General features: G+C 44.0%; 2 protein-coding genes across 6 annotated transcripts; one reads left to right on the plus strand and one right to left on the minus strand.

Annotated features, from left to right (window-relative positions):
• Positions 1-70: 70 nt before the first annotated feature.
• LOC1278834 (protein phosphatase 1 regulatory subunit 7) lies at positions 71-1,675 on the plus strand. The gene is made up of 2 exons (XM_318473.6): positions 71-364; positions 435-1,675. The coding sequence occupies exons 1-2, from the start codon at positions 324-326 to the stop codon at positions 1,456-1,458; spliced, it is 1,065 nt and encodes a 354-aa protein (XP_318473.6). The 5' UTR covers positions 71-323; the 3' UTR covers positions 1,459-1,675.
• LOC4577298 (uncharacterized) lies at positions 435-23,021 on the minus strand. Of its 5 annotated transcripts, none has more exons than XM_001231158.4 (6): positions 22,813-23,021; positions 21,997-22,297; positions 3,894-4,305; positions 3,675-3,808; positions 2,345-3,596; positions 435-2,263 (listed from the first exon to the last, which is right to left on the minus strand). In XM_001231158.4, the coding sequence occupies exons 3-6, from the start codon at positions 4,224-4,226 to the stop codon at positions 1,814-1,816; spliced, it is 2,169 nt and encodes a 722-aa protein (XP_001231159.4). In that variant the 5' UTR covers positions 4,227-4,305; positions 21,997-22,297; positions 22,813-23,021; the 3' UTR covers positions 435-1,813. The 5 variants fall into 5 exon arrangements, with proteins under 5 accessions (XP_001231159.4, XP_061502173.1, XP_061502172.1 ...); XM_061646189.1 differs by having other exon boundaries at positions 21,997-22,294; positions 22,813-22,987; XM_061646188.1 differs by having other exon boundaries at positions 21,997-22,294; positions 22,763-22,987.
• Positions 23,022-23,297: the final 276 nt, after the last annotated feature.

Consider the following 23,297-nt stretch of genomic DNA (forward strand, 5'->3'; position numbering starts at 1 on the left):
AAATGAGTTTGACATCGCTGATTTACATCAAAAGGCAAGCAATTTGTGCGCTATTTCTCCTCCGTAAAAGAATTATGTTCAAGTTCATAGAGAAGCAAGCCCCTAGCACGAATACTGATAGCACATTTCACTGGATATGAACGTCAGAAGAAATAAAAGATGTGTGTGCAAGGCACCCAACAGTTAATGATAAGCTGCTGTTCTGCCTTTTAGGACGGTTGGAGAGTTAAGGGTTTTTTCTGAGGGATTGTCGGCACATTTTGCAAAGCTCGACCAATAGTTACCAGTGAGCTGTGAACCGTGAATGGGTCTGCTTTCCAAACATGATGGCAATCACTGTCGCCACTTCAGAGTGTGTTTTTGTGTAAGTACCTTTAAAAGTTTTATATCTCTTGCGAGTATTTGAAATGGCTAAATATGAATCTTCGTTGCAGCTTCCTGTTGTTCCTACAGCATCTTCCGGCTGGCTCCGGCAACTTTACGAACACACTGTGGGCGCATCAGTGTGATCCCGGGTCGGAAATATTTGCCTGCACCGTACCCAACTTTTTCTACAAACCAAACCACAACCATTCGACACTGGTAGCGCCCGGAACGGTACGCAAAGTGAGGCTTGCCTATCCGAGGGATAAAATTCTTCTGCGCGACAATATCGTTGCGTACGATGCCGTGCTTCACGAGATCCTAAAGCGCCCACGAGCAGTTCAAATCGAAAATGTCATCATCAAGACAGTAGACCTACCGCTCGACCTCGAGTATGCGGATTTTAGTAGCAATCTGATTGCAACCGTGTCCGCACCGGAAGTGAACGGTTCCGAGTATGCGCTACGCTATCTGGACCTGCAGTACAATCGGTTGACAGCGATCGATAGTTTGCGTACGCTGGTGCATCTCGAAACGCTACTGCTTGCCCACAACCGCATCGTTGTGGTGGACGGTTCGGTGTTGAAGGGTTTCCCCAAACTGTCCGGCCTTCATCTGGGTGCCAATCAGCTGGAGGAGTTTCCGTACGCCGATCTGCCCGCCACGCTCGAGTGGCTCGTTTTGTGCCGGAATGATTTTGCTAATGTACTGGAGTTTACGGGCATGTATGCGCCTGCGCTGAAGTTGTTGAACCTGCAGGACAATTTCCTGAACAGCTTGAACATTGACTCGCTGCTGGCGGCCGCTCCCAACCTGAAGGAGTTGTTGCTGCGGAATGATTTCATCGCTATCGATGGTGCCAGCGAAATTGAGCATAAGCTGCAGGAAGCGGGCATAGCGCATGATAAACTAGCGCACAGCGACCAAGAATCGGACTATGATGAGGAGGACGGAGATGGTGACTCGTACCATCATACGAACCAGAAGCACCAAGCACGGGAGTACATTTTTTCTGGCCTGCTAGCGTTGATGAACGTGTGCGTGATGGCGTGGGGAGGTTTTCGCCTGTACAAGGCGTTGCACAGTGACAAGTGAACGCATAAAGCAAAATGTCAGCAAAATGTTAGCAGCTAGGTTTACACACTCAAACAAATCATAAGTCCATCAATTTTTTTATATCCACAATCACATTTTATAATCGATCGATTACACTTACTTAAGACAAAATACGTTACAATATGTATATGTATCTTACATATTGTATCACCACAACAAATAACAAAAAAATACACCTTTTAAACCATCCACGGAACCCAGTCATGTGCAGTGTGCTTGTCTTGAATGGGGAGGAAGGTGGGTTCGCACCACCGTTCGCATCGATCGCATATTTGGTCGTTAAACATTGCAGTTTTATTTTCGCCCTATCCTATCTATTAGTCATGCCAGAATGCTACGTTGCTGGAGCTTGGCGCTGTCTACTTAACGGGCCCTCCTTAGGACCACCGACGGGACCACCACCCCCGATCGCTTCCGTCACGGATCGCAGCTGTCCAAAATCGAACCGGGTCGTCTTTTTGGGCTCTTCCGTCCGTCCCGCGCTCGTCGCATACTCGCTGATCGTGACGGCGATCGGTTTTTGGGATTTCTTCATCGTTGGCGGCCCGGTTGCCTGCGGGCAGAAGTAGTACGAAGGGGGCCGTACCGGTGGTTGTTGCGGATTGTTCAGCTTGAACGATTCGATCGATTCCAGCTCGGCACTGTCGCCGCTTGCCTTGGCCATTTCTGACGCCGCCACTCGTCCCATCGTGCCTTTGGGCGATTTCCTTGCCCCATTTGCACCGTTGACTGCGTCCTGGATCGGCTGACCGTGGTCCGCATCATTCGTTTTGGGGGGCTGTTTCTAAAACAGGGGAAATTGGAAAGAAAATAAATTGCGTTAAATAAAGAAAGAGACAGCCATTGCACAAACACACACACATACCTTTAGTTCCGCGTTGTCGAATCCATTCTTGAACATACGTTTGTGCACCGCCCGGAACTCGTCCATCAGGGCGGTGTGCCGTTCGTCCGAAATGGCCATCGTTACCGGGCGCAAACGGACGTTCTTTTCCTTCAGCCGATTCTCGAGCTCAGTGAGGGCGGCGGCCGGCCCGGTGGCCGGGTCCGTCGCGCCGCCGCCCGCCGGTGCCGCTTTCTTCTGTGCCCGGCGCCGCAGCTCGTCCGATATTGCGTTGCTCAGGCTGTGATGGGCCGCAGCGGCGGACGCTTGTTCTTGCGCTAGCGTCGTGCTGGACGATGCCGCTGCTGCATTCGTCACCGACTGGCAACTGGATGTCGTGACGGTGTCGGCGAACAGGGGCGGAGGCGGTGGAATGATCGTACCCGCTGCTGCAGCTCCATGGCCCGTCTCGTCGTCCACCATCGAGCCGGCCGATGCGCTCCGGTGCACCTCGACAATGATCGTTTTCGTTTCACTCTGTTTCGCTTCAGGGTTCACGATTGCGCCCCGCTCGGAGAACTCGATGATGGTGGTGTTCTTCCTGCGTGTCGCCCCTCCAGCCAGTGTGCCCCTCGGGGTCAGTTGTTGTTGCTGCTGCTGCTGCTGCTGCTGAACCTGTTGTTCATCCTGATGATGGAGTTGTTGTTGGGGTTGAGGCGGCGGTGGAGGTGGGACGCCCGATTTGCTATCGCTGGCTGGTGGCATTTCCGGTACTGTTGCGACCGGTGCCGCTGCCAGCCGACGGCGATCGTGCGTGATCGACTCCTCCCGCACGATGCTTAGCCGCTTGGACGTCTGGTCACCCCAGCACGGACTCTGGTCACCGTTGACACTGCTCGCCGAGCTGTTGTAGCCGCTCGATTCGCCCGGGAACAGATCCAACCCGGCACTGGGGCGCACCACCAGCTCGAGCACGTGCGATGACTTCATCACGGCCACCGCCTCGCCGAACGTGGCCTCGGCAAAGCTGTGCCCATTGCAGGACAGAATCTGATCGCCGGGCCGTAAGCCGGCCTCCCGCGCCACGCCTCCCTCCTTGGTGAACTGGACAAATATGCCCGGCTTCCAGTCGGGACCCTTGCAAATGCCGCAGCCCAGCTTGGTGCGGGGTGCCACCGAGAGGATCACCTTCACATCGCGCCCACCGCACGGTTCCTCCAGCAGCAGCGCGTCCTGCTTGTCGCGCGACATTCCAAACGACACCACGTGCCAGGTTAGCGGGTCGGCTGTACGTCTACAAGTTAAAACGATATGATTAGCGGCTTTTTAGCGGGAATGTTTATGTTAGACAGATTGTAACGATTGCACTTACTCTTTGATCGGTAGGATGCCGAGCCCGCGCACCTTCATGATCAGTCGCTCCTGATTGGCAATGAATTGGGCCAGCTCGCGATGTACTGCATCCTCCACCTGATACCCATTGACGCGTATGATCTGATCTCCTACCTAAGAAGCGTCGTGTTTTGGTTTTTATTTACCGCTCTTGCACTTATTACACTTTCTCTCTCTCCCGCCGACACTGTTTCCTTACCTTCAATCCCTGCCGATCAGCTTCAGAATCACGCTCTATAGCGGACACGAAGAACCCGGTGCCGTACTCCAACCCGCCGCGTATGGAAAAGCCAAAGTTGCTGCCCGTGATCGGTAGGTTCCGATGACTGTAGCCATGGTGGGGCCGTACCAGACGCACCGTACGCACCCGTGCCTGCTGCCCAGCGTCCATCGCTCCTTCGCCGAGCGATTTGTGCAGCGGTAGGGATTTTTCACGTGCCCCATGTCGCGATTTACTTGGTCGAAAGGTGGCGGGAGTCGCGATGGAGGTAGCTGCACTAGTCGCCGATCGTGTGTTACAGTAGTCGACCATTGCGGGACCGCGGGATCGATCCGGACCGCGATTGTAGGGCCGTCCAATCTGCACAGCCGAAACGAAGACGGGCAAACACCTAGCGGGAAAGAAAAGAAACGACGAAACAGGCGATCAGTGACCGATTAAGCGTAGCAGGAAGCGCGTTGGTGGATAGCCTAAAAATTGGAGCCTAAAACCGGTTGCGCCATCGATGGGAAAATGACGGTTGCTAACCTCCGATTAATTTCACACTCCAACCTTGCAGCAGCTCGTCTACCCAACTCCACTTTGTTCGACGTGAAGATTTGTGGTTTTGAACTAATAACACTGCCCACACTGGGAGCGGGTTTGGATGGGTGTGTTAGTAGTGGCACCGACTTGAGCCTTGCTCGTGAGCCGACACTGTCTCGACACGAGCTCGATGCTCTCTAATTATCTCACCTTTTTGCGCACTTACATCACACTCCCCCTGAAGGGGGTGGGAGGGGAAAGGTTGGCTTATTTCACCTAGGGGGGTGTTTGCTGTTTTTGCTCCGAAAGACAGACACCAAAAAAAAAAAACGAAGAAATGCAACAAAGGAAGGGAAGCAGAAAAAAGCGCCACCCAATACCCAGGCACCCTCGATATGATTAGGCCCACACAGCCTCCCACTCTTTCTCTCTTTCTCTCTGCCCCAAGGCAGTGTTGTTGAGGGGTTGAATTCTGGGATCTTCACAGGCTTCTACGCGGCTTCATCGATGTGCAATGAAGAAGCGGCACCCCACAATCCCGAGGGGAGGGATTCACAATCGAGGATGATGTGATGAGAAGTGTCCACTGTTAGTGCCCTCTCCCATCCTCCACGCGGCCAGACATGCCCCATCATGTGGATCGCGTAATCGCGTGAGAATTGCGCATCGCCCCAGCAGCGCACTACAGGCGAAAGGGGATCCCGAAGGGCGAGGAAGAGGCCAGGAGTGCGAGGGGTGTGATAGAGGCGTGAAGATCGAGAGCCATCACCGGTGTCTAATGTACTACCTGAAGACGCATAGAGAGTTATGCACAAAATTAACCCCACTGGCCGAGGTTACGGTAAGTAGCCTGGTTCTGGGAACAGCGGTAGCTTTTTGTCGGTGGATGCTGCAATGTCTCAAGGCAGGGGGCCACTTCGTCCACTCTAAACGTCCAAGAGCTTCCATGATGATGATCTCATGTGATCGGCTTGTGCCGATTTTGGTGCTCCAAGGGTATTGGGAAAGCGTTAAATGAGGATTTGTGTGAAGATGAGAAAAAAACACCAACAAAAAGAACATCAAGATGAGCGCAAGAAACAATAGAAAAAATAATAAAAAGTCTGTTGTGTTTTCAACCTCCACAACAAAATTCCAAAAATCAAACCTCTCCTCCCTATTACCCTACTTTTAGAAGGCAAAGGGTGGTGGTTGCTGCTACCCCCAAAGCACAATGGCTCGCCGATCGCATTAGGTACGCCTTCGATCGGACGGAAAACAGCATCGGTCGGTTCCGGTTGGGCAACCTTTTTTTCCCTCTTTCCTTCTTCTTACCGAACCCTTTCGCACCCCGATTATGTCAACCTTTTCAGGGGCTCTATTCGGGGCTGGATCAAACTTGGGGCACGGTGCGGTTTGAGGGCAGCAGAAAGGGAGAAATCCGGTGCAGCGATCGAGATCGATCCGCCCGAGGCCCCGGCAGTAGCATTAACGGTCCATTAATCATTCTCCTCTTTCGCTGGGCGCAAATGAACCGGCTAATCGATCGGTTCCTCTGACCGAGAGCCTGTTCGGACCTTTCCTACTGCCGTCCTACAGGTCGGCACAGTCGCTGTAGTCTGACCTAATGAACCTTATGGTGTGTGTGCTGGTATGTGATGGAGCGAGACAGCAACAAGGGAAAGACGTAAATAAGCAGGAGAAGCCCTTTTGGGAGAAGGCTGGGTATACTTTCTTCAGCTTTGCCGCTTGCCGGGCGCTTTCGGACCAAGCGATCGATGACGATTAAGGAGAGATTTTAGGAGCATTAAAATTTAGTGTTATTTGTTTGGGGAAGTGAAATATAGAGCGATTCCTGAATAGTGGTGGATTTTTGTTTTTGTTTTTTATCCTAAGGGAAATTAATGCACACCGGAGATTTGCTGGAAGAAATGGCCTCATTTACTGGAACCAGTTTTTTTGTCTTGCATAATATAAAATCAAATTAAAGCGACCACCTGGTTTCGTTCCAGCTGCTTTGGTTCGATGTTATGATTAGATTTGTTTGGTTTGGAATTAAATCGCGGTTTTAGGGAACGTAGAAAAGCGTCAAAGTAAAAGTCAACAGAAAAACACTTTCCCACTACACATCAGCATTATTCATTATTTCATAGAAATATTTAAGAGTATGTGTATGGATGGAATGCGAATTACCGACATATTGCATACTGACATTTTATTAAATTGAGAGTTTCTCAATTTCAAACTTTTCAAAAGAGACTTTTTTCAAACTTTAATGAATAATTAAAAAAATTATCTTTTTGCTGTGTTACGTCAGTTGAGCGCGGTTGTACCGGACTATAAAGACGTACTATACTTATTGGACTATTTAGTACAAAGCAACCGCCAAAGTAAGGACTAGCTTGATCGCCTGTATCGAAGTGAGAGAGTGTTTAATCAAATTTCTTATAAACTAACAAAAACTACAGTAGAACGTCTATTATCCGGGCATCTCGGGACCGGGCGGTCAAATTCATATAAAAATTATAAAATTTACTGGTTTTACTAAGAATTCACCTTACACCAATCGATTTATCACTGATAGAATCAAAAACAATAGATTTAAAAAATGTACATTATCAAAAACTGAAGTTAAAAAATATCACTAGACTCTAGATAGCTCCACAACAAATGTTTTTTTGAAGCTGACCATCGCCGAAAATGTTCGCCACGATTGGCCAACTATCAAATTCATGCGCACGGTTAAGCCGTCCGCCGTTTAATCCGTTCCAGGATAATCGACATTCTACTGTATAGTAAAATTAAAGAAAAAATAAGAAAAGAGAAAAGCGGAAAGTGAAAATATACTGGAAATAACGGTTGTCTGGAGTGAGAAATGAAATCAAATAAATTCAAGATCCGCATATCACATATCACATAACGGATCATTTGTGCCGATTTACGTACTTCGTTTAGGAAGGACTAGCGGAGGACGATGTCTTAATAGACGGAAACGGACATGGAAGTTGATAGCAGAAAGGAGAGTAAAATAGAGGCAGAATTAAGGATTGGGGCGTAATTGCAACGTACTTCGAGAGACTCGAGCTCAAATCCTAGGCGGACATGATAGGGAGGGATTTTCCGGAGAGCTTGATAACATTGAACTTCTTTTCAAATATTCCATTTTGAATGCCTTGGTACTAAAAACTGAACATTGCTTCCATGGACGACTGTGTCTACGTTACTGACATTACTTCAGAAGATCTTAGAATTCTTTGCAAAGATAAGAAAGTGCTTTGATTTAAAAATTGCAAGAAATAGTGACTTTGGAGGGTTGATCTCTGTCGGGATTATTATATCCATGCTTAGATTCATTAATTAGCATTTCCATTTTCTATAATTACAGACAAATGATCTCTGTCGGGATTATTATATCCATGCTTAGATTCATTAATTAGCATTTCCATTTTCTATAATTACAGACAAATGATTCATTTAAATAATGAAAACATTACATAACGAATTCCCCATAAACTATCAAATTGGATTTATACATCTATCATTCATCTATAACTCGTTACTAACGAATGTAATTTCCTCTGAGCTCTGCACTGGGAGTGTAGCGCTAATGATATCATTTGAATGGAGAATCAACATACATCAAAATAAATTTTCATCACATAACCATCTCACACATCATTGAATAATTTTAATAACGCGTACCTTTACAATCAATGCGCTCAACTCTTGAATACACTTACTGGCTTTCCCAAACGGCGAAGTAAAGAGCGACAGTGACTTAATGCATTAATGCATCGCCCAAAACACAACCATTCCCACTGGCGTCACACGCGTCTCCAGAATATTATCCAACATGTGGCCGCACGCCGAACCGGTCCGCGTTACGAAATGCCAGTTCGCTCGAGATCAGCTGTTTTGCCGCCGAGATCCCCCAACTACCCCGTCCCATCAAGAAGTCCCTACCAGCTGCAACTTGAGCTATTTTTTCTACGTTTTCTTTACCTTGCCGCGAAACCCTGCGCCGAGTGGCTATGACCTTACGGGAGCTTTTCCCTCCATAGGGGCGCCCGTTGTTTTGTGTGCGGTAAACCCGGAGCAGTTCGGAGTGAGGTCGAGTAAATGTTACCCATGCGTATACGTACAACTGTAAAAACCGCAAACTTTCTTCCGCAAACGGAACGCAAACAGCGGGAAGGGTGTGGTTTTGAAGGGAGAAGGCAAGATTTTTCTTACCCCACCGTTCTCCGCAGCACGAGGGTCAAACGGAGGTTATGCGCTGGGCCGAAACCTGCCACAGGAGAAAATTGCCCCCGCTGTTCCCTCTGCACAGCCTTCTGCTTCTGTCAACTCTCTGCTGGCCCAAGCCGAAAGCTATTTTAAAAGCTTCTTTTGTTCAACTGTTTTAAGATAGCACCAGTAAGGGAAATTGTTCTAACGCACGAATTGGGGGCGAAATGCTTTGGCCACCCCAAATGGCACACCATCCTTCGTTCGTTCTATCTTTCCCTACCCACCGGGAGTTTTAACATGCGGGTTAAAGTAAACTAAAGCACCAGCAATAGCCACAAAAAAGCGCTCACACTTAACAGAACAGTTCGGTGGACCGCTCGGGCCAACATAAAGTGAGGCTATGGGCAAGGGCGAACTGGCGTATGATCGTTCCCTGGGGCTGTTTAGTGGTGAGTGCATAAAATTTGCGTAATAAGCAGCAGCTGCAAAAGCCAGAAAAGCCTCAGGGTAATCACCCCTTCCCATCACCCTCACTCAAGACCCCCGCCCCTCGCCCCCTTGTTGTAATGCGGTTTGTTTAGCTTTGCTTTTATTATTGTTTGCATTCCTTCAATATACTTTTGTTTCGTTTCGCGAGCGTACACTTTTCGCATTCTATCTCAACCGTGCTCAAAGCGGCAGGGTTTGAAATGCATCGAGAGTACACTTTGGAGATATGCGGGGGATTTGGCGAGACTGAGCTACCACACCGTGGTACCGATACCTAACGCTAGAGGGGCTGCTTTCGACTTGTTTCCCAGCCGGCCCAGCAGCGTTTGCCTTCCTGTCCCGGTGTGGGTGGTGGTTTTGTATGGTAAAAAAAAACTATTTTTTCCATCGGCATTAGTAGCTGCCCCTCAGCCGCCTCCTTTGCAGGGCAATGTATTGTTTATTGCCTCGGCGTATTGTGCAGTTTGGTGGACGGCAGAAAGTGTCGACTGATTTTCACAGCTAATTGAAAAGCAATGAGAGGAAACCCCCGCACTACTCACATAATGGTTAGGCTAATAAAATCGGAAAAATGCTCGTGATCTTGATAAGCCAGTCCCCCCCCCCCCCCCCGGTTAGTGTGCACTTAATTGATGTTAATCCAGACGGGCCAGACTGTATTGCCCGTGGGAGATTGATTTGTGCGTGCAAAAGAAATCAGAATTTTGTTTACGAATAGATCGTGTAACAATAATGAACAGGCAACAAAAGAAATGGTATAATGGTTATAATGGTGAATAATGGTTAACAAATTGAATATTTATTAACAATATTGTATATCAGACTAACAAATCAGCGCGTTATAAGTATAACTACGCATAAATAATGTTACTGTAAGATAAATTTGTACTAGTAAAAACCAATGTAATTCTTTCGAATGACTAATTGTATCTTGACAACTAGATTGAAATACTGAGATATAAAGATACATGCATCTTTGAAGACCTTTAAATATTTATTTTATATACATTTAAAACGGGGTGACAGGAATGACCTAAACAAAACGATCACATGAAAACGTTTTAAAATACACCTTTATCGCACGTAAAACTACTGTTTGCATTTTTTTGCGTTTTAGTTTTGTTGTGTTTGTCACAATCACAGTCACACATTTTTGTCAAAATATTGTTTTCGCTGAAATTATTATTAGTTTTAGTAAACCTCACAATGTAATGTTTTAATGTTGCACATTTATGAGCACACAACGAACAATCTTTTTTTTCATATAAAGTATAGTGTTAACTTCATGTTTACAGACAAATGATTCTTTTTTGAGCAGCGTATCAACTTTATTAAAGTACAATAAAATAAAATAAAATAAAGAAATAAAAAAAAACCAGTTGGAAATAGGTACAATATCTATTATCTATCCGTTTCCTGAAACATTAATACGCAATTGCCTGATCATTTGCCACGAAGGCTCGCTCTTCCATAAATTTAGTGAGTGCCGCTTCGAATAAATCGTAGAATGCAAAAACTAAAGCCTTATAGAAACTCCTAGTATGAATACGAAGTAACTTTAGTATTAGTAATAAGTAGTAAGTAGTAATAAGTAGTAAGTAATAAGTACTCAGAGTTTAAGAAAGGGAAATGCAGGATTTCATTTTCAGAAATACTGATAGCAATGTTCATCAGAATATGGCTTACAGTCTTTGCCACCTAATTTTAGCTCTAAGGCATCAATTTTTGACAGTGCGCATCAATTTTTGACTCTAACGCACCTATTTTTGTCTGTCTGTCATCAAGTTTTGACTCTTGATGGAATCATGACCATTTTACAAGGTATTTAAGCAGATTTTTAACAATTGTTATTCCACATCTCATAAAAAAATACAAAAACTGTGTAAATTGATTGTTTCTTGAGAAAAAATGATGAAATTTAAGAAATTCTAAAGCTTTTGTTTACGGCTGAAAATACATGGCAAATATTTTTCACTCCATTAAATCTTCTAAAATTGGCAAAACTTTTGTTTTATTTTAAATTCTATCAATAAAATTATTCACTACTTAACTTAATTTCAACCATTTCAGAACACACAGTTTCAGAAATTACGTAAAATTGATGCCTTCGAGGAAAAACTCGTGACACGCCGTCAAAAATTGGTGGCTTCGAGACAAAAATAGGTTAGTTAGAGTAAAAATTTAACGGCAACGACTGTAACGTACACCAAGATACACCAGAAAGGATATTTTATTCCTCCACTATTTCTAATGTTAAACATATTGATATAATAATAAAATGTATTTAATTTATTATTTCAATGTGTTTCAAAGTCTGAATAGTTGGGAAATTGAATTTCCTTTTTTGCGTACGATAAGCCATATTATGATACATATATAGTTAAATATAGCAAAATAAACACAAAATTCACGATCAATTTCACTGGAGCTGTAATCTGGGCTTAACATAGCATAGTTCATAGCTTGTTTCACTGATGTTTCTCTCTACGCAGGTTTTAAAGTCTGTAGGCGGTAGGTTCATGACTTGCACGTACCTTTATTTTAAGTTATTTTATTAAATCTGTTAAATAACCACTAATACCATGAATACTAGAAATAAAATGTAATTGATTGAATGCTGTTTTTCACCGGTTGTTTGTTTAATAATCACGACAACTTATTTATGTTCGTAAATACACTGTCGAAAATATTGAACAATGTAAGTTGTAAGACTTAAGATCAAATTAGCTCTACAATCGTAATTGTATATTGCTAAATTATATAAATTTATATTGCTCCCAATTTTTTACCATTTTGACAGAAATCATGCTGAAAATGGTTATGAAATAAGTTGTAACACCACCAGATTGGATGCTACTTTATCGAATTATTTAATATTTACGTTTATTCATTATGTACGAGCAGTGTCGATCTTTTCCGTAGTGCCCGTCTTTATCTACCTTCCCCTAATGAACTGTTGATAGCAGTGAGAATATTAGAGCAACTTCCCTGTTTTTGTAATAATGTTACAAGCGTAACAACACAACTGTTTCTAAAAAAAGCTTCAACTACGATCGGCAGATTAGTTATCGTTGCTAATACCATCCAGGAAGCTACTAGCCAACTCATTATACCATACGGGAAGCTACGCTGTCCCAGAAATCAAATGGTTCTATTGAACGATATTTTTTTTAATCACAACGGCCCGGGAAATCATTGCAATTCGCAATGATCATTGACGTCAGATCTGATTCTAATCAAACCCTACTACACAACTTGGATCGTATTGCTGATGTAAAGCAACAACAACTGCCAATGGAATTCATCAATCTATTGCAAAATCCATGTATCCCGTCGTGATCGTCCGTTGTTCCTGCCGGTTGTTGGTGCTCGCTTCCCAGCGACCCTGTTTTCGCGCCTCCTTTGTCTACACCGAAGCGAATAATGCTCCAATACACCCGGAACCATGGCAAATTGCGTGCCACTTTGGCTGTGGAGCAGAGCGACCATAACACATTACCATAGTACCAGCTCACCGGGAGTGAAACATTTGCATACTCTCAATGTCACACCGCGACGAATGCGTGCGCTGCCCCGTGGCTGCGATGTGCGCAAAATCATCGCACTATTCTACCCCTTTTCCATCGAGTGGGAAACTGTTGACGGACTTGTGTTCGTTCTGGAAAATGCAACCGCACTGCGAACAATCGGACCGGAGATGGGCAAGGGAACGTCGAATTAAAGCGATGCTCGCGCCGCGCCGCTTTGTGAATGGTTGCGGTTTTGGATGTGTCTCTTCGGGCCCGTGTACCGGTGCGGTGTTTCGCTACGCTTTGCCCAGCTACCCCGTCCAATGTGGCTGACTGTGCGATGGGAAAATTCGCCCGAAGGACACTCTCGGACACATCGTTCAGCGATCAAGATCTGTTGTGGCTTCGAGAAAAAAAATAAATGCCTACAAATGCTTACAAAAAAATGCCACGGACAGCTACGAATGAGGATGTTTCGTGCTGACTTCTCGAGGGAACGAGAATAAAACATCTTGGCAAGATGAGTATCGTACTCAACAACAGATCGTTCGTGTGCGAACCCTTAGGCCATCTCGCATCTCATCGTTATGTGAGTTCCGCTTGTTTGCTTTTAATTAAGTTTTTAAATCTAGCGCTAATTAGATTTCACAATAAAAGAAAAATGTAAAAATCATCATAAATAAGAAATAATCATTACCGACTCAAGCAAAATAGCTAACCATCGATGAGACAGAAGTATTCGCGTGTTGAATGCACAGATCAGCGACCCATTTGTGAGACCACTCGTGTCCGATGGCTTTCACCCGACGCGAGTAGCAGCTGAAGATGCTGCAATAAGCGTAACTCGCACTTGACGTGTGTGTGTGTGTGTGTGTGTGTTGTTTATTCACGTTTTACCGGATTTAATCTTCCTTTCCATCACCTTTCCACTTTCACCCTCTCTGTCTCTCTACCACTCCCTTTCTTCGATCGTGCAGTAATCCTTGGTCCTAATAGCCATCTCTTGGAGGCATTTTGTTTGTTCACACATGAAGATGCGCACGATCGCAGCACTCGGGTGGGGAGTATTTCTGTGTCAGCGTTTCGGTGGTGAGATTCAGGTTGGGTGGCCCAAAACATTTACCATCACCGTGGTGCTACGGAACGAACAAAGCAAGGAAGAAGGTGGAGCAGGAGGTCATCTTAGCGCGATGGATAATTATAATGCCACCGCGGCAAGGAAACGCTCATCAAGTCATGTATGAAAGGAATGAAACCGAACAAAAACAAGGCCATCATCTGGCGCGTGATTATGTATATGTGTTTGTGTGTGCGTGTTAGTGCACATTGCGAGCCCTGTCATAAGGCAGCAGTTGCGGAGGGCTTGCTGAAGTGCAGATCATCATCATTATCGATCGGCGATGAAGCGGTGGGCATTATACGGCAGCAAAGGGAAAGGAAGCGCACGATGAAGAGATCACCCTTTTGACACTCACGAATTAAACCATAAAGCAACGGTTCAAAGCTGCTTGCAGAATAGCTTTGATTACAAAAAAATTTGTTTCTAAAGAACGTAGAAACTTGAAGAATAAAATTCTATTTCATTTTTAATGCACTGAGTACACATTCCAATGTTAATTCATTGATATTCTTAAAACAAAGGTTTATAAAAGCGCATTGTTAAACTTAAACCTAATGATATGCATTTGTTATCTCGCTATAAATTTCTTTTTATTCACATTAGCTAAATTCATTAAATTAAAATACGATTAGAAACACAAATTGATTTATTTAAAGTCAAATAGTTGTTATAGAAGATGTTGAGAGTCAATTTGTCCAAAAAGAGATTTTAAGGAAAGCTCAATAATCATGTACATGCGGCGGTCCCGTGGCACAATCGCCAACTCGTACGTCTTTACAACGTGCCCGTCATGAGTTCAAGTTTCATATGGACCGTCCCTCCATAGCAAGGACTGACTATCCAGCTACGTAGTACGAAATAAGTCTGGAAAGCCTCTGTATGCCTTTGTGGAAAGGGCTGTATGTCCGCGTAGGACGTTGCGCCAAGTAGAAGAACCGGAATGCCCGAGTAGGTCGTTACCCCAAGAAACAAGAAGGATCATGTTTGTATAAGTAAAAAAGTTGATGAAGTACATTATATATTGTATGTAAGTACTATCATTTAAATATTAATCTCTATGCTCTTTCATAGATCATAAGTATTTTTGTTTAAGTAGGAATGCTATAAAAAAGCAAATTCTGTAAATACTAGCAGTTAATACCTGAAATAATTACAATAGCATTATTTGTATCCTGTAAAAACTGATTTTGGGACAAAATAAAACTGCCCATACATGCTTCTTGTGTCGCCCGAGGTTGCCATTTTATATTAAAATGCAAATATCGATATCTATGCAACTCACTAACGTCCATCGAGCAGCTAAGTATAATTGACCAAGTTTTTTACAGCGCCGGCATAAGGAACTGGTGCAAATTTCCTCACAATCGTACTCAATTAGCATTAGTCGTTGCCATCTCATGTTACGATCAATTTCGGATTGGCACAACGACACACCGTGGTTTATCGTGAAAAAAAACCAAGAGGGTTTCCCACCCATGATTGGAATGTTGTTACCCTTTTTTGTTGTAGCTCTGTTTTTCTTTCCTTGCCTTTGGGTTTACCACCGTCAGAAAGACACCATTTTCACAACGTTTGACCAGTGGAGAGTGAATAAGGTTTTCGTCACAAACTGAATACTTATTTTGGGTGTTTTTGTTTGTGCCATGCTCGAAACACGAAACCGTTTTGTAATTTTCCTTCAATCTATGTATTACGCGAACGGGCACGGGGTAGGAATGTATAATCGACCCGGCGGAGGTTGGTTTGATGAAAAATCGATCGCAACGAAACTGTTACCAACACGCGTGAATGACTAAAATGGAAAGTGTAGCAGAGCGAAATTGAGTTTTTACCTTTCTAAATAACTAAACAGTGACGTAAACAATTAGCCGATGCAAGCTGTTAAATTAAAACATTTTGTAATGATGATGCGATTGCATTTTTACATGACAGCAGGTTAAATTTCTCAAAAAAAAACATTAATAAACTTATTTTTAAAAATAATTTCTGAAAAAATGTAACTTTGATTTGCATTGAAGGGTAAAAACAGTAGTAATTTCTTTTCCATCTTCTATTTGCTTCGGGCGGACGATCCATATGAGGATTGAATCCACGATTTTGCAACATGAGGATGAAAATATAACGATTTTGCTACAACTTTGCTATGAACATAATAAAACATTTCCACAATTTCAGTTGTTTTAAGCTTTCCTAAAGCTCCTACTACGTTTGAAAAACATTGCAAATGAAAAAAAAAACAAAAACAAATACGCCCTTCAAACCGAAACCCAACCCAACGCACCTTTTTTTTTCTTTTTCGAAAGAGAAACTTTAATCATTACCTATCACGGTTGCGGTTGGGTTCGTTTCTCTTTCCTACCGTCGACCGTTCGAAAGCGAAAACCAGAAACAACATCCACTGCGATAAGGTAACGAAATTTTACTGGTTTTTGTTTACCAAGGGAACAATTACTACCCCCATTCGCTGTAAGCTTCCATTTTCCTTCAGTGCAACACCACCACGCTTCGTCGAATCGGTAACGGATAAGGCGTGATCAGTTTGCTTACTATGGTAATTGATATGGTAAAGATTCGTGGCGGAGATCATCTCTATCACGAACTTATAGGATGGTTCAAAATGAGCTTGCCCGTGCACGGCAACAGTGTTTGGATACAACTTTTCCCAAAAAGCCGCCATGCATAAATTCGCATCGATGCGAATAATTCATAATGACAGAATGGTATGGGAAAACGGGGCAGCCCAATATTGAAACTGATTCGTCCTTGATGTCACACGGCGTGGGGAGGTTTATGTGAAACGAACAAAATGGTTCCACCGATCCACCGTCCCTCTAGGCCCCCCGCCGTGTGTCTAGTTCGTCAGGCAACCACGTGCAGCGGTCGGAATGGAAAAGCTCATCTCCCGCGGCAGGTGGAACCGTTTGTGGGACGTCAGACGGCGACGGTACGGTGCAGGAAAGGTAGCTGAATCCGCAGCAGAAAGGTCATAAACGAGCTGCCGAAAGGGCATCAAATCCAAACATGGGGAGAACCATGCTGAACGAAATCGCACGTGCGCTAGAGAGAAGAAGAGAGATAGCAGTAGAGACACGACACGCCGCCACTGTGAGAGAGCAAAGTTGTGTGAGTCGAACAAGAAAAAAATGTAAACAATTCAGTCTCACAATTATTTCACAATTATCCTTGGACCGCCACCCAGCGCCGGCGGGGCTTGTACCGCTGGTCTTTGCCATGTATGTGTGTGTGTGTGGGAAAAATTGTCCAAAAATGGTTTTCTTGGCGGAGCGGAAAACGAGGGTCGTTGAGTAGCTGCACGAGCCTATTCAATGGCCAGCTCCGACCGAACCACCGGATCGACCGGCTTGAAGGCACACACACACACAGCACAGCTACACACGAACAAATGCCACACTCTCGATGGATCGCGTGCAGCTGCGGAATCGCGTATCGGCCGGGTTGATCATCGGTGGTGCTGGCGCTGCGATGAAAAGCGTTCCATAGCGATCAGTGGCCTGCCGTACCTGCCGAAACATTGCTGTCGTCGTTGCACCCCGGCGCAACCCTTTCCCCATGTCCTGCCCATGACCAACCCGAATGTGGGACCGATATGGTCGAGCCGGAGGCAATTTTGCAATGCAATCGCAACGTCATGGGACGTGGAGCATGCAGTGGCGGCTGCTGCAGCATATGTAGTGTGTGCAGCAGGGCAGATTGATCAGATTCATGTGTTGATGTGGAACGGGCTGAAACAGAAGGGGGTGGTTCAGCCTAATGAAGTACTAGTGAGTAGAAGTAGAGCTGCTTGAAATTATTTTTAAGGCTTTTTTTTAAATTCTGTTGTTCCGAATGGATTGTACACTATTGAGGGATGAGGATCGCAACAGTTAAATTTCATTTTGTTTTCTATTGATCTGACAAAGATATTAATAAAAAGATAAATAATGGTCCAAATTTAAAAATTCATTATGGTTTTGTTCAGTTATAATCTTCTACTAAATAAGGTAATAATTCGATCTTACATTGTGTTGTAGCATTTTAATTTAATTATTATCTGCTATAAAAATCATCATCTTCTTCGTTAGCATAGAGCAGAATAGCACGACCATACTGTAAATTGTTTTATTCTTATTGATAATTTCATTTCAATACACATTTATGTAGGATTGTAACATCGTATTTTTGTAAGTAATTTAATTAGGCTCAATTAATTAGCACAGCAGAAATGGTGTACTGTGTAGATTGCATAGACAATGAAGTTTAAAAGAAAAAAAGGATAGGAAAGAAATGAAATTTTTACATAAAAAAATAATACAATCTTGAGCGAAGTTTGACTTTGAAGAGCTATGATAGAATTTGATGATTTTCTATACAATACTTTTTGAATAGTTATTTTTGCACAAATGGAATACCGTATTGCTTCGAAATAAGGACACTTAGGCATGTGTGGCATGTAATATTTTCTTACTAATTTCAATTTAATTAGCTATATCTCTGCATAACTAACTTTACTGAAGCAAGCCTTCTATTATTATATTTGAGCTAAAACTAAACATTCCCAAAAGTTTGCTCGAAACATTGCAAAAATTGCAGTCAATAAACTACAACGATATTTTGATCCATACTCTGGACAGGTTCAGGCTCATGTACGGACCGCAATTATAGACGTTTTGATTGGAATAGCGGACAGCCTCAATATTATGTTAATAATCTTGACACTCACACCCATGCTACACCTTTTAAGTTTTTAACTTCATTTAAACTCCGAATCCTGGAACACTCCGAATCCTTAACACTAGATTTACGGAACTCATTAATTCAATGGAATTTAAGCTTTGAGTTGAAACATTAAAAATATATTTTGTTTAATCTTATAGCATACGAGTGACGAAATACGAATTGACGAGTGAGTTAGTTACATTTAGTTGATTTAATTAATTTGTAACATTTTTCAACAAAAGAAAATGTGTTAAACCTTGTGTTTTTCGAGACTCCCGCGGACATCGATCAAAATGTGGCATTGAAAAAATATATAATGTCTTCGGTGAAACAATAACAACTATTACAATAAATTAGCATTGTACAGATTGTTATGTTTGGAAACCATACCATGTTTAACGGTTCAGGTATTTTCATGATTTTAACCAATCTATATACGTATTTTTATCCAGCCGTCAAATTGACGCGTGTCCGTAGAGATAGGTATATGCGAGACGCCCGTAAACTAGAGTTGTGCCTCAAGTACCAGAACTGTACGATTCATTCAATTCATCCTAAAGAACAAACGACCTACATTCATCTAATCAACGTTCATCGATTCTTTATAAATCATAATGTACTGAGTTGGTCATCAAAATAATGGCCGAAATAACGAACGTTATAGTACGCCAGGTCGTTCATTTTCCCCATACAAATATGAACGTGAACCGTAATACCAGGACGTTAATGAAAATAACGTCCTACCAATCGTAATAAGGTTCTTCCTGGTCTGCCTAATAATTTTCAAGATGCAATACACTAATTATGTTCTTATTGCAAAATAAAACAATTTACCACATTTTCTGCAACTGAAATGAACTCGCGAATCACGTTCAGTTCATCTGAATGAAAGAACTAGAATGTTCACGTTCATGGAAATGAACCGAATTGCCCAAGCCTACCGTAAACCTAGTGTCGACAGCTATTAGGTTTTACGAGAATAGAATGAAATTAAAAAAAATCTTGCTCCGAATTCCGGACAGAATGAAAACAGTTGTTTTTAAGTTAACTATATTAGAGATGAAGATAAATACAGTGAATTCTGATGTACTTCAATGCACCTGGACAGGATTAATTAGAGATATTGAAGAAGGACACTGACACGGACACGGTTGGAAGCAAAATTGCTGAGAATGCCCTCGTTGGTGAGCATGACGACAGAAAATATGTATTTACCTATTAGAGGCCAGACTAATTTTTAATCTATTTTAGTACATCATGGCAAACATGGTAAATAAAAAAAATGGCATGGCTAGAGAAATTATTGGACATGAAAAAAAATTCAAAGAAAAGGTGATGAATGTGCGTAGTAGTAATTTCAATACGGTACATATTTTACAAAAAATCTATATGGACACTGTTTCTTTTTTTGCATCATATGCAACACAGACCCAAAAGTTTATGGCAGTCAAAAGATAAACTATTATTTCTTTGCCTTCACTTTTCTTTACGTCTGTGAAACCGTGCCATTCCAAAATGATGCGAAATTCATAAAAAACAACAACAAAATCACCAACTATCCCAAAATAGTATACACACCTTGTGCCTTTACGTCAAGCAATTTTCTGTGAATTTTAATGATTCAATTCGGCAATTTTCACTCCCCCAAAAGTCTCCCCATAGCGATGATGCTCTGGTCGCGCAAAGCAATGTAACCCCAGCGTGACACCGAGCAACAAACCGTCCCCGGAGGGGCGTTATAGGATGGGTAGACTGCTACCAAACCCTGCTACCATCGATGCCACCCCAAAGCGCGCACCATACCTGACGACAAGTTGGGCTACGCGAGATAGCGATGCTTGCAAGCGCACATGAAATGATCCGCATGCGATCGCGACGACCCTTTCAATTGAGCGGTGTATGTGTGAGTGTTTGTGTGTGTGTTTGATGGTGGTTATGCGCACCGGCCGTGCTGGCGTAATAAACGCGATGAGGGAAAACCCGCCCCGGAGTGAGACAGAGCAGCAGCAGCAGCAACAGGCAATGTTTGGCGGTTGACGATGATGACGATGAGATGTCGTAACCTTTGGACGTGGCGACGAGTGAAGGGCGGGTGTGGATGGAAAGGGGACTGCGAGAGACAAAAACAACGGTGCGACATGAAAAGCGCTCGATCGCACGGACTGAAGGGGGAGGGATGGTGGGAGATAAAACATTAAAGGCCACTGCACTGAGTAAAACGCGGGGAGAAACACAAGCCCAACAGGCCTGCTGCTGCACACCCGGAGATGACATTGTGCCCGGTGGAGGCCCGCGAGAGTGTGAGATCGAACCGATGGCAAGGCAAGTGAATGTATCTTGGGAGGGAGCAGGGTGACGGTTTGGGATGAGTTGTGTATCGGTAAACAAACCCAGCCTTTAATGTATCGATTGTGTCCTCGTCATTGAAAGAAGCATTTTTCTTCTCCAATTTCAATTGGAGAGGGTCGCAGAGGCGAGTAACTTTACCAACAATTAATTGTCACTCGAGGGCAAGATGGCGATCAATGTAAGGAATGTAAAAAAATGGTAAAAGCTAAAGGGAAACCGAAGAAAAGGAAAGCCCTTACAAAAATAACACACCTATTGACAGGGGAAGGAATGTTTCGTGTGAAAAATTAATGATCGGAATTTAAAAGCTCCAAAAACAAACCTGCGGAAATGCCAACACCGGACGGAAATGCTGCGACCGAAAAAAAAATGGGGAAGCTGGCAGAGTGATCGCTGCAGCACTACACCACCCGATCGGTAACCAAAAAACGGAAGCAACCAAGCCCCTTCTTCCACCTTGTGCCTCCCTGTCCACTATCTATTTGGACATTCCCATTTCGACATAACTCGCGAAACAACAAGCAGTGGTCAAGCAGTGAATGAAAGTGAAAAGTGATTTCTCTATTCACCTTCACCCACCACCGGACACGTGCACCATCCCGGTCCGAGCCCCCCGCTGGCAGCCCCCCCGGCAGAGTGGTCGTGTGTGAGACATGACAAATTAATTATTTACAAACACTCATTTCCATCCACATTCATCACGGCCGCGTTGCTGTCGATCGCGATCGCCCAAAACTAAGCACCACAGCGTCCTCTCGCGGCAATCGTGCGGAAGCTTCAGCACATCACGCCCCATCTCTGACGGATGAAAGCAAAAGGGAAAGAAACCGGAATCTCTCCGTCTCGCAGCGAGGATAGGGCGCGAGGATTGTCCAGCTCCCAGTTGGGTCGGTCGTTTACCAGGAACCCAGGGCAAGAAACAGGGCGCTCATTAAAGGTTACACACCGGGATGATGGAGTACAAGAGCCAAAGCTTTTTATCTCACGCTCTCTCTCTCGCTCTCTCAAGGCTCCACACAGCTTCCTTTTGCTGCACAAAAAGCCTGCTCTTTGGGCTTGGCCGGTGTGGTATTTTACCCTCGTTTGAGTGTGTTTGTATTGTTGGATGCTGTGTTAAAGTGGTGAGAAGGCATAATGCCAATTACTTGCTTGTTTCCACACTTACCCGGCGCTGATTATAGACGACGGTGCTGAACTAACACACACTGCGGAGATCGGTGTGATGGATGGGTTCTCGCTAGAAACGCTTTGCAGCGCTGCTTGTTGTCATCGTGGGGGAAAACACGCGTTGATCGTTTTGCGATAATTTATTACCGGATCAACTGAGTACTAAAGCTATCAGCACATGCCACTCTACGTTTATTTTACTGTGTTTTTTTCGCAATATACCAATTTCGGAACACACTTCACATTGCACACTTATTTTTGTTGGACACACACACATTAAATACGAACACGTACAACTGCTAAAAAAAGGGGAAGCTTTTCGGTTGATTTCACTTTGACATCATCTCCTCTGGTACGAAAAAACACACTACGTGCATACAAAACGAGACACTATTCCTCCATCACACCGAACAGGCACAATTTCTCCGTCACGCTTGAGCTGAAGGTGCTTGATCGCGTACGCAAATGAAACAAAACAAAAACGCACGTCCCGCACGGCCAACAAACGCGTCACCTTGCGTCAGTGTGTAATCACAGCCCGCGACACGGCATAGCCACCGTAAAATAATAATGGAACTCACACACCAAGGGCCGATTCGCATCACACACGGTCACACCGGTTGCCGATCGCTGATGCTGGACGCCATGTTCTTCTGCTGCTGGTGCGCTTCACCGTTTCCGGTAGAACTATAATAGTGTGTGGTGGCTCTCGGGCCCCATCTGAAACCCGTCCACACCAAACCGAACCGATCTTTTTCACTCACACGCGATCGGGGGCTGTAGAGGATCAGCTCCTTCCCTTCTCTATCCGCACCTTTCTATGTCTCGCTGGAGCAGGATTCAAACACACAGGCACAGGCAACACAATTGCGAAACAAACACACAAACAAAACAGGGGAGAAAACGTAGGGAATATATACACGCACACGGACCCCGAAACGCGTCCGCCTGGGCTGAGCTTTAGCGCTACATTGAAAGCATCGGGTGGCCACCTTTACAGCTCGAGCCTCTCGCGCCAGACACGCCAGCGCCAACTCGGGTTTACCCCTTCCAGTGAAATTGTGGGCTCCAACCCCGGTAAGCTCAGTAGAGAAGTTAACAAGAGAGAATGAGAGAGAGGGAGAGACCATCGCAGGGTTGCTTATTAGGTCCGCTGTCCAGAATTTTTTAAATGAACGAAAGGCATTTTCTTTAAATTGAAAAAAAAATATGCAGATGTTGTTAATGATATGGTTTTTTTTATTCCTTAAACGTAGTTGATAATAAACGTGGTTTGACTAAGTCTATTAATAATTACAC

The sequence above is a fragment of the Anopheles gambiae genome, chromosome 2 (genome assembly GCF_943734735.2).
Source record: "Anopheles gambiae chromosome 2, idAnoGambNW_F1_1, whole genome shotgun sequence".
Classification (NCBI taxonomy): domain Eukaryota; kingdom Metazoa; phylum Arthropoda; class Insecta; order Diptera; family Culicidae; genus Anopheles; species Anopheles gambiae.